At 34.4% G+C, this 12,500-nt stretch overlaps 1 protein-coding gene across 5 annotated transcripts in view; it reads left to right on the top strand.

Moving 5' to 3' along the window:
• The window catches only part of HOXD3 (homeobox D3), a 49,242-nt gene that overhangs the window by 35,881 nt on the left and 861 nt on the right, over positions 1 to 12,500 (top strand). For 4 of the 5 annotated variants that reach the window (XM_075317365.1, XM_075317367.1, XM_075317366.1 and 1 more), the window contains 3 exons: positions 5,340 to 5,422; positions 8,679 to 9,199; positions 11,047 to 12,500. The exon at positions 11,047 to 12,500 is cut by the window's right edge and continues 861 nt beyond it. In XM_075317365.1, coding sequence (XP_075173480.1) covers positions 8,713 to 9,199; positions 11,047 to 11,795 — 1,236 coding nt within the window. In that variant the 5' untranslated portion in view covers positions 5,340 to 5,422; positions 8,679 to 8,712 and the 3' untranslated portion in view covers positions 11,796 to 12,500. Of the gene's footprint in view, positions 1 to 2,178; positions 2,530 to 5,339; positions 5,423 to 8,678; positions 9,200 to 11,046 lie in introns of those variants that run through there. The other variant, XM_075317369.1, reaches the window with a different exon arrangement.

The raw sequence follows: 12,500 nt of genomic DNA on the forward strand, positions 1-12,500 counted from the left end.
AAGCTGAAATGTTACCCAAGACAAACGTTACAGCACATAATGATTTCCGAGTGTCCGCCATAGTCATTACTATTACACTTAAAGTGGATCATTTTCTGCTGGACACCGCCATTTATTCCCACCATTTGCTGCAATCTATAATAGTAAATGGATATTTACTGATCTGGCTGAGGATCCCAATAGAGGAAGATAGACAGCAGAATAGATATCTTCTCTGATTTCCAACATTTTTCACGTTAAATAGAGCGGACTATTCAGATATATAACTGATAAATGGGTCACTAATCCCCTGCATTGTATCATAAAGCAGTTTATAAACCAGAACATAGTCTTAATTTGTGCAGAACATGGTCTTAATTTCTCAATTTTTTCATTTTTTTCTCAATTGTATAAAAAAACCCAAATAGTATTATTATTTTTATTATAACTATTATTCAAGTTACAATAATGCATTCCATTGTAATGTTTTCTGCATTCTTTCTTTTTATCATTTATACAGTAACTTGCAATGATTTTGTATTTGAATTATTGATTTTTTTTGTATCTTTGCATGTAAAATAGTATAATTTTGTTTCAAATGATATGAAAATATGTGCATAAACGAATTGTTCTAATGTAATCTAATAATATCTTGGGCTCAGGATACATAATTTCAGCCCTTGTAATAACATTTATTTCCTAGCTGTAGCCATGGAGGTTTTATCAGTTGACAATGGGCCAAGTTGTTGTTATAAATCATAGTAAGTAAAGGGTTCTAGGCTGTTGGGGGCGGCTGAGGGGTGTAAATCTTGCAGTTTTATTGCCCTGTGCACATTATGCTGCGGTTCATTTACTGTGGATCTTCTGCTTGAATTGGATTGTGTAAAGTTCCATTCTCACCATCGGGCAGGAGAAAACAGCACTTTATTTTGGGTCCTTTTACACTCGGCTGGAAGCTGTTGTTGTAGCCCTTTTTTTTTGCATATGCGACCCTGCTGTCAGCACCACTGATAAAATTTTATTTTTCTAGTGCCACAATCATTGATATAATTATCCCATCATTTTAATTTCAGGAAGATTTTATAGCTAGCAAGCAAGGAATAATAAACAAATCATCGATATAACCATATATTTAATATAATATCCTTACAATTCTTCATTGCTCAAAACAAAACAAAAAACACCAAGACAGTAACCAAATTTATTATACTTATACATTTACATTGGATTGTACATTAAAATCAACAATAAATATTTAAAAAATAGATATAATAAAGAAGACACCAATACAGTCACCATATTTATTAGATTTATACATTTACATTGGATTGTACATTAAAATCAACAATAAATATTTAAAAAATAGATATAATAAAGAAGGCACCAATATAGTCACCATATTTATGAGTTAAACATTTACATTGGATTGTACATCATGATAAAAAAATAAATCTGCCTTTTATATATATATATATATATATATATATATATATATATATATATATATACTGCTAAAAAGAAAATTAATGGGAACACCAAAATACCATTTTGTTGTTTAAGTTCTCTCTTTATCTTTTTGCAGTATATATATATATATATATATATATATATATATATATATATATATATATATATATATATATATATATGTGTGTGTGTGTGTGTGAATATGCACACACACACATATATATATATATATATATATATATATATATATATATATATATATATAAACAACAAGACACTAATACAGTCACCAAATGTATTAGTTTTATACATTTATATTTGATTGTACATCAAAGTCATTAATATATATATATGTTAGGACCTAGTGTGTATTGAGAATGTAGGACAATCTGCTGAAACTGGTCATTGTCGCATATATGAATCCATCGTATGGGTCGATTGTAACAATTATTATTATTATTATTTTAGGTGCTGTATTTATTTACAGGTCAATACAGAAATACATAAATTAAGGATTGTAAAATCGGTGCGTTGTTTTGATTGGCAAAGCTGGCACATGTAGACGTGGTGTGTCCTATTGTATATGTTGGCATCAAATAACAATCGGAAGAGGTGAGAGATGAAGGCAGAATGGGAATGGGCTGGAAATATATAGGTTATATACAATCCCACAGCTGCAGGGTTTAGTATAGTGATCACGTGAACAAATAGGTTTAAATGTTAAGGCAGAGGCTGTACTTGTAGTGATTATTAGAGGACATGGCCAACATCACCAACCTAGAAAGGGTTCCTCATTAAATCCCTCAGAATGGAGACTCTCGATTAATTTGGCCAAGTAGTTTGATTTCAAATACTATGAGAGAAGTTCATTGCCCTGACTGTAATTGGTAGGTGAGTGCTAGCCCATTCCTCTCTATGGGAATACTGTGCAGCTACTGTAGGTGGAAATGTCTGCAAATCCGCAACATCAGGGTTAGGACAGAATCTCCACACACACAAAGGGTGAAGGATACATCCCAGCTCCATCCAACAACCAACCATAGAGACTGGAGGAGCCCAGGGTTATGATAAATTGATACACAGGTAAGATCTTGCATGACAATCCAAAGCCTTTGTATGGAGCCTTTATGAAGCTTTACTAGAGCTCAGATTTATTGTGTTTTCAGCATTTTTTTTAGGCATTGGGGACTTTGACAGGAAAGCACAAATAAGCATTTTATCATGATTAATCCAGGTATATGCAATGTGCACATGTGTACTGGATAGAGCATTACCTAAAAGGACTTTTAATTTTACAACTACCTATGTGTTATAATTACAACCTACATAATACATATAGGACATTATATTACATTTAATGAATGATACATTGAAATAAATTTGCATTTTTGCCTCTGTCAAAAGAAGATTGAACATCACATTAACAAAGTGTCTTGGGCTATTGGGCTTGCAAGAGACAAGCTGATTTATGTGTATTTACAGTCAGTATAATGGTAATATCTTTCCAATAGGTGAAGAGTTTCCTCCAAAAATTGTGATTCTAATTGAAATATGGTGATATGTTTTAATTTTTTGTAGCCATTGTAATTTATTAACAGCAACACCTAGGAGAAGTAATTATACAGGTATTACAGAGAGTATATACAAAAGCCTCCACAAGACTCTAGGTGATATATATATATATATATATATATATATATATATATATACATATATATATATATATATATATATATATATATATATATATATATATGTGTGTTTGTGCCTGTGTGTACAGAATATACATATATAACAAGGTTTATATATATATATATATATATATTTGTGTATATGCAAGATACATATATGACAAGGTGTATATATATGTGTGTGTACATGGTACATATAACAAGATTTATATATATATATATATACCTTGTACACACACACACACACGCACACACACACACACACACACACACACGTATGTACAGCGTGTTCTATATATACATATATATAGGATGCATATATAACAAGGTGTATATATACATTTATACCTTGCAGACACACACACATATATATATATACACCTTGTTATATACCTTGTTTTATATATTATATATACATATATATATATGTATATGTATATATATATATATGTATATGTATATATATATATATATATATATATATATATATGTACTGTTCAAAAAAAATAAACGGAAGACTAAAGTACCACTTTGTCGATTAAGTGTTCCCTTTATTTTTTGAGCAGTATATATGATATATGATATCAGTATATGATAAATATATAACAAGATATATATGTACACATGATACATATATAACACTGTATATATATATATATATATATATATATATATATATATATATATATATACACACACTGCCCTATATTGTGTCAGTATTTGCCACATTGTATTGTCGGTCTGTGCGGCTATATAGATACATAGACAGTGAATGAAATTTCTGAGCATACTTTATATGGCCCAGTAGTAAATGAGCTCAAAATTCATAGAATTGTTTATTAGTTATTATTATATCACTGTCCCTTGACTTCAATCACGTAATTACTATTTCTAGAATTAAATCAACAATAGTTGATGACATAAAGGCCTGAACAACCGACATTCCAATGTAATGTTGAATGCGTATTGTCAACAAATCCAACATTTTTTCCCCCCTCACAAACCAGTGGCCATTTCTGGGCCATTGTTCGCCCTCCAGCCCTCAGCAGGCCAGTTAAATCACATTGCAGCAAACCCTTTTCATTTCATCTGGTTGAACCTACGCCCACACAATATTATTAATACACAAAATAATGAACTGGCTTCCATCTTTCACACTTTTTTTTCTTTTCGGTGATCCCCAGGATCGGATACAATTGGAATTGTACGATTTATGCGCGATTCTATCATCCAGGAATATATTTATGTATAAACAACTTTTCCTATACAGAGAGGACTATAATTTTCAGTGTAAAGGCTTTGGAATGACTCAGATGGCACTACTATATAATTTGCTTCCAGAAATACATTTTGTTATAATAAACAATCATGATACAAGAGATCATTGCCCTCCGCCCACCTGAGCTGGGACCATGCACAGTTTTGGGCTGGCCTCCTACCAGGGACCCTGCACAGTCCCCAGTCCTTAATCCTTCCTATACCAGCCGCACTCTTCTGCAGTCATTTTACCTGGTTTCATGGGGTGCCTGAGCTGAGATAATGAGGATTTGCAGGAAAGTTGTTAGCACTATTCTGCTAGAAGCTACTGCTCAGTGCTCACTTGGTTGTTCATTAAGTGGTGAGTTATTACTATACAAGCCAAAGGTCATTGGAATGGCTTATGGTAGCTGAATTTGTCTCTTATGTGGCCTAGCTTGTCTTTGTGTGGGATTTTTAAAGCTACTTAGTCAACACATTAAGGAAAAGATACATTTCCTTAGCTAAATTCTGCATGGTTACATATAACAGTCATCTAGGTTTTTGCAGGATGAGACCATGCTGCATAATATTATTATTATTTATTATTATAGCGCCATTTATTCCATGGCACTTTACAAGTGAAAGAGGGTATACGTACAACAATCATTAACAGTACAAAACAGACTGGTATTTAAATATATAATTGTGAAAAATACACAAAAAATATCTCTATATTTGTCAGACTAATAATAATAATAATAATAATAATAATAATAATAATAATAATAATAATGAAAAAGCTATTATCTAACATTGTGTTTATTAATATTTACAAACAATTAGACTCTGGTATATGATACATTGTGCATTGCTTCTTTTCTACTGTAATCTATACCTATAACTTACACATGTATATTATTCACATTATTATATGATGCAATGAAAATTCTAATATTTTTGCAGCAGTCTATGTGGGATTGGCAGAAATAAGAAGACAGGGCGTCATTTAAAGAAAGTCAGATACAAGACTTGAGCCTAAAACCAAGGTAAGTCCTTGACTACAATCACAATACAATATAAATGATGCCTAATCTGATATAATGATGCTGCACAGCGGTGCCTCCACTATACAATGCAACAGATTATACTAATAAAAGGAATAATTGGAGAATATTAGCTGATCCTCTGCAGAAAGATCCTTCATTCCTTAGATTACATTTCTAATTTTGTTGAGCTACTCAAAAATACATAAATAAATAAATAAGAGCAATTTTCTTATTTTACCATCTCTAGAATAAAATAACAATAACATGTTAATAACAGAAACATCCTCAGGTATTGTACATTTCATCTCAGAAATATTCGCAATTACACCGCAAATAGGAAAACAATTGTCTTTATTCCAGAGGAGGCAAATATATTCCCAAAAGAAATAATAGAATATTCTGTAATAAAATCCTCCCCATGTGGAGGACATCCTTATAGATCCGTTAGGCTGAAGATGTCAGACTCCATTAAGAGGCCAGAAGTTTAATCCAAATTTTTTTTTTCTTCCATATTTTATCCATTTCTGTTTATATATATATTTTTTTATGTAATCCAGGAAAGGTTCACAAGTTTGTTGGTGTCCTAGTAAAGTGCTGCTGAGTTCTAGTTACACACAGGGCTCAGGGCAGCTTTTATAATTCAGCTCTACAGGCCTTTAAAAGGGAAAAATTTGCGGAGTAGGGGATTCTTTTCTGTCTTCCTCCTACGCTTGGCCTGTTTTACATTTGTGAAACTTCTCGGGATCTTTTCCCCCCCTTAGTAAAACACTAGCAGTCATAAATTTCTTTCCAAACCCCAATGACAGGTGCATTGATATGCTCTGTGTGGACTCAGCCTGCTTAATAATCAAAGGACTCCTGCTATTTATATGGAATAAATCTCATATTTATTATCAAATATTTCCCATACATTTTAGTGTTAGTTCTCATCATTAGAGTTCATTGAGGAAAAGAAGTAGAGTTTAGTAATTTTTTTTTTATATAGGCTTTGAATGTTGAATTATTAAAAAATAAATAAATAAACAGAACACTTTATATTCTATTCTCCCACTATGGTGCTGCAAGGCACACGAGAGGGAAAGTGATGTCTTAGTTTTGAAAGGCCCCACTGTGCAATGGTTATATATCAGCTCATGCACTATGTTGATTATATTCCCCAGATTAGATCTCTATGTTGATGCAAGTAGTAGTATATATATAATTGTATACTGTAGGCTTCTGCTTTTTAATCTGTATTTTGCTTGTGGTGGTAAAGAAGAAGCACAATGCATTTGCCCATTGTCCAAGTGATTTATTGCACATTGCTCCTTATTTAGGTTCAAGCAGAGTTCAGTAACAGTTGGATCTTTCTGAACAAGAATAAGCCTCTTTGCCAGATTGTTACTAAATATGATTCTATGGAAGAATCCATGCATTGTTTGTGTTGTGTAGGCAATATCGAAGGGAGCTGTGCCATAGCTGAGAGCAACACATTTGCAATGCAATCAATTCATAGCACTCACTAATGAAGTTTACTTTAATTTATTTCACAATATCTTACCAGAGATGGCACTTTACAATGATCTACTCATTTATAATATTCCCAGTATCACTATAAGACCAACCCATATTGTTTACATTGACTCAAATGTTGTAAACACACATGAATCCTCAGGAGATATTCAGAATATTACCCTTATATTCAGTTTATGGTGGGAGATTATTGCACATTGGATGGGACACTAATCAGAATTGCAAATAAAGAAAAAAATGGAGCTTTAATTTGTAAACTAAAAATGCTAATTAAACTTGTGACAAGTATAAGGCTGGCCTAGCACTATTGAAACAGTCACTAAATAAAAGGTAAATTAGGCTGTATCATCTAGAAGTAAGTTAGCAATAATAATGTAAAGAGGAGCTTGCATTATGCTTTTACAGTTTGATGTGATTACACTATACTGTTTGTATAATTGCTTTCCATTTTCCTTCAACCCTTATGCTAATATGGACAAGATAATAAATCTTCTGTATATTGGCAATGGTGCTACTATTAAAACAATTACTGTCACCATTCGCAGTCTGCTTGTACCTTGCAGAGAAAATACACAACACACAGTTTAGTGCAAATCCCTTATAAAAGACATCAAATAATTACATTTCACAAAAGCTGACATAGCATTTTCTCCCCCAAATGGATCAAACAAAAAGATGTTGAATAGAGGTAGTTATATTTTAACTGGGCAGCAACAAGGCTTGGCTTACAATGGACATAGAAGGGTTTTCTCTGCTAGTTTTTCAGGTTTTCAATGTAGTTCAATCCATCAAGCTATATACAGCTCACCCAAGCTGGAGGGTGGCGGGCAAGTTAATCTTTATCCAAATTTTCTAAGGCATTTCAAGTCTGGGCAATGAGAAATATTGCAAAACATGTTCTCTATCTGGGAAATGATGTGTGTTTGATCCCACTGGAGAGAAGAAGTTTAAGAGTTGTTGAAAGAAGTAGAGACAAATATTAATACCCCAAGAAAATCCATTTGATCCACTAAAATGTGTGTACATGCAATGCTTCCAGTTTGGGGTTTCAAACTCCAAAGCCACAAGTAACACTGTCTTTGGGGACTATAACCTCATACTGTTGGAAACTATATGTTACAATAAGGATGTCTTAATACACACACATGCAATACATACTGCAGTAACTAAAAACACAATATATACAACAATACATCAATATAATACATGCTATAATACATACCCATATATTGCATGCTATAATACATATTGCTATTACACACAGCTACTGATTACATTCTTTATTTTTTAACCATTTAATACAAAGTAGAATACAAATGCAATGCATGCTATATGAAGCAACTATGTAACAATACATGCTGTTATACATACAAGTGCTAAATGCAATAATATACATTGTAATAATACATGTTATAACACACACTGCATGCATTAATTCAGGATCATGTAATACATCCTATAATAAACCCATAAAATATATGATACATGCAACAATTCACTCCCATAATACAAAAAAAAAACAAACAAAAACAACAAAAAAACCCCCAAAACAAACATAGACACTGCATAGGCACCCATCAGGCCTTCCAATACTGTGAAGGGTCCTTTCTAGCCAGTTTAACTACCTTATCAGGATGAGACTATTTTTTTAAAGGAAAAATAAAAATGGATATAGTGGACAATGTCATAGAATGATGGAATATATGCTATAGGAATATTAATGTATGTTTTCTTTTTTTTTTAGGGTTTACACTAAGAAGATTGGACATAAGAAGTCAATGCTTATTGATAAGGGTGCAGAGTCCCTATCACTCAGAGACAGCAGGATGCAGAAGACAGCCTACTATGAAAACTCTGGACTTTTTGGGGGTTACACCTATGCCAAGCCTGAGTCTTATAGTTATGGCTCTAGTCATCAACCTTACTCTCAATCATCTCTAGAGAATGATTATCCAGGTTCAGCATGTTCCATTCAACCATCTGCCATCAGGCCCCCAAACCATAAAACTGGTGACATTAGTGGCAGCTGCATGAGGACATCTTCTAATCAGAATGCCAGCCAGGCCACCAATATGAATGACCAAACTCACCAGGCTTCATCTCTCCCTCCCTCCTCTCCCAGCCAAGGTAATACCTCAACACAAAAAAAGAGCAAATCCTCTGGCTCATCTAATTCTTCCCAACCTACTATGACCAAGCAAATATTCCCTTGGATGAAGGAATCAAGACAAAATGCCAAGCAGAAGAATGCCAGCACTCCTCCAGGTATATTACTCATTGACTAATATCTAATGGAAGCTACAAAACTAAATCTATAAACCAAAGAAAATAACAATGTGTATGGAAATCTCAATTATTTCCAAGTAAGGAGAAAGAATGTAAAGGCCACAGACTGTAGAGCCCAAGATAAGAGGGCAAATATTAATCCAGTATTGGCAGAGTATTAATGACTCAAACTGAAATAAAAAAATATAATAATTAAAAAAAAGAGAGGGATGAATACAAACATCTACTTTCTCATAGCAATCACTCAATCATTCAATCAATCAATCAATCAATCAATCTATCCATCTATCTATTCAACTATCGATAATAATAATAATAATAATTTTATTCATTTATATAGCGCTATTAATTCCATAGCGCTTTACATACATTGGCAATACTGTCCCCATTGGGGCTCACAATCTAGAGTCCCTATCTGTATGTTTTTGGAGTGTGGGAGGAAACCGGAGAACCCGGAGGAAACCCACGCAAACACGGGGAGAACATACAAACTCCTTGCAGATGGTGTCCTTGGTGGGATTTGAACCCAGGACCCCAGCGCTGCAAGACTGCAGTGCTAACCACTGAGCCACCGTGCCGCCCATGATCTATCTATCCATCTATCTATCTATCTATCTATCTATCTATCTATCTATCCATCCATCTATCTATCTATCTATCTATCTATCTATCTATCTATTCATCCATCCATCCATCCATCTATCTATCTACCTAGCTATCTATCCATCTATCTATCTATCCATCTATCTATCTATCCAACTATCTATCATCTATCTATCTATCCATCCATCCATCCATCCATCCATCTATCTATCTATCTATCTATCTATCTAGCTATCTATCCATCTATCTTTGAGAATATTATATGTGGTCAGATAAAAAAATGACTACCACATTTGTAAAAATAGTACAAATTAGCCATCTGCAAATAATTATATTTTGAGTCGTTTTAAACACAACTACCTTTGTTAGCAGAGTGATGTAAAAGGTGAATTTTATTATTCATGCATTAATATATATGGAATATTTTCCCTAAGGCCATGTTCACATGTTCAGTATTTGGTCAGTATTTTATCTTAGTATTTTTAAGCCAAAATCAGAAATGGAGCAATCACAAGAAAAGTAGAAAAACGCAACCTTGGCATGTATGCGTTTGTTTAACCGCGTTTTTGCCCAGTGCGTTTTTCAAGTCAAATCTATTGACTGGAAGGACTCAAAAACGCTGAAAAAAACGCAGAGAATTGACATGCTGCATCTTTGTGGTCACCAGAAAGACGCCGCAAAAAAAACTGCAACGTGCGGACAGAAAACTGAAATCTCATAGACTTTGCTGGGGAAGGAAATGCCAAAACGGCACCAAAAAACGCGCAAAAGCGCATAAAAAAAACCGCAGTGTGCGCGCAAGGTACCAATTCTGCATTTTTCACCCACTCCTGTTTTTGTTACCAAATACTGATGTAAAACCCTGACCGAATACTGAACGTGTGAACAAGACCTAAAATAAATTTATAATCAAATCTTTAATCCAACATTAGCGCATTCTTTTTTGTCCAGAATTTATTATCCTTTATTAGATTGTTAAGACTGAATATGTCTTAAGGTTAATTCAGTAAATAAATGACATAAATGGCTGATGGTTACAGATAGTTAACTATTAACCCTTGCAGTTGGAATGTATTACGCACAATGCTCGGTTGACAATGGGGTATCTCCAGTGCAGGTTTTGCTGCTGTGTAGGGACTTGTGCTTTGCTGACGCAAGTAAAATCTTTGTTTTATTTACTAGAATTGATGTATTTGTGTTTTTTTTTCTTATTCCAAACCCAGGAGACAACTGCGAGGAGAAGAGCCCAACTGGACCCTCATCCAAAAGAGTGCGCACAGCCTATACCAGCGCGCAACTGGTGGAGCTGGAGAAGGAGTTCCACTTCAACCGGTACCTTTGTCGCCCTCGCAGGGTGGAGATGGCTAATTTACTTAACCTGACCGAACGCCAGATCAAAATCTGGTTCCAGAATCGCAGGATGAAATACAAGAAGGACCAGAAAGCTAAAGGAATCATGCACTCTCCTGCAGGGCAGTCTCCAGACCGCAGCCCTCCACTCAGTGGCTCCAGCCATGTTGGATACTCAAGTCAACTGCCCACTGTTAATAGTCTCAGCTATGATGCTCCATCTCCAACATCGTTTGCCAAATCCCAGCAAAACATGTATGGCCTGGCAGCTTACACAGCTCCCCTGAGCAGCTGCCTGCCCCAGCAGAAAAGATACCCTGGTGCAGAGTATGAACACCACCCCATGCAGAGCAACAGCGGCTTTGCCAATCCCAATTTGCAGGGCAGCCCTGTTTATGTTGGAGGGAACTTTGTGGATTCCATGCCAGCTTCTGGTCCTATGTTTAATGTGGGTCACCTCTCTCACCCATCATCTGCCAGTGTGGACTACAGCTGCGCTGCACAGATTCCAGGCAACCATCACCATGGACCTTGTGACCCACATCCCACATATACAGACCTAACTTCTCACCATACAACTCAGGGAAGGATGCCAGAAGCGCCCAAGCTAACGCATTTGTAACTTTCACACGTGGGATGGAGAGAAAGGGAGAGAAAGGGAGAGTGCGTGCGAGAGAGAAAGAAGATAACTGTTGTTCTCCTTTTAATTACCTCAATTTTTCTGCAAGAACATTGTTAGGATCCTTATTGTGAGTGCCAACTGCTATAAGGAATGTCTTATCATGCAGCAGCCCTATGTTTATGAGAAGGAATCTTCTAAGTATTCTAAGCATGACAGTGCAATAAACTGCAAAGCAAGGCACAATATAGACTATTAATGATGTACTTGAAGGTAAGTCTAGATTAGCATTAGCCAGTGTCATGCATTTTTTTGTATTTTTTTTCTTTGTAATGAAAGACTTGCATATGAGATTTTTTTTATTATTATTTATGAATTATTTAGTGATGTTGGAATTGCATTCAGCTATGTGACACCTATTTATTATTATAATTATTTTAGAGTCAACACAACCTTTTTTTTGTACCATGTATTATTTATCCTTGTCTTAATGTATTTATGTGAATATGTGAATTTTTTTTTACTCTAAAAGCCTGGAAGAATGATTTCAGTCCATTGAAACTACATGATTATTTTCACTCTTTTAGGTGAGAGATTAGTCCAGATGATCTGTAGTGACTGTGGCTTGTGTGTCTAGTTTATGTAAAGGGTTAATTAAAGACAGCAAATACAATGTAGTGACTCACAATGGGCATCTGACATTTTCAA

This window comes from Anomaloglossus baeobatrachus, chromosome 7, assembly GCF_048569485.1.
Source record: "Anomaloglossus baeobatrachus isolate aAnoBae1 chromosome 7, aAnoBae1.hap1, whole genome shotgun sequence".
NCBI classification, from domain to species: domain Eukaryota; kingdom Metazoa; phylum Chordata; class Amphibia; order Anura; family Aromobatidae; genus Anomaloglossus; species Anomaloglossus baeobatrachus.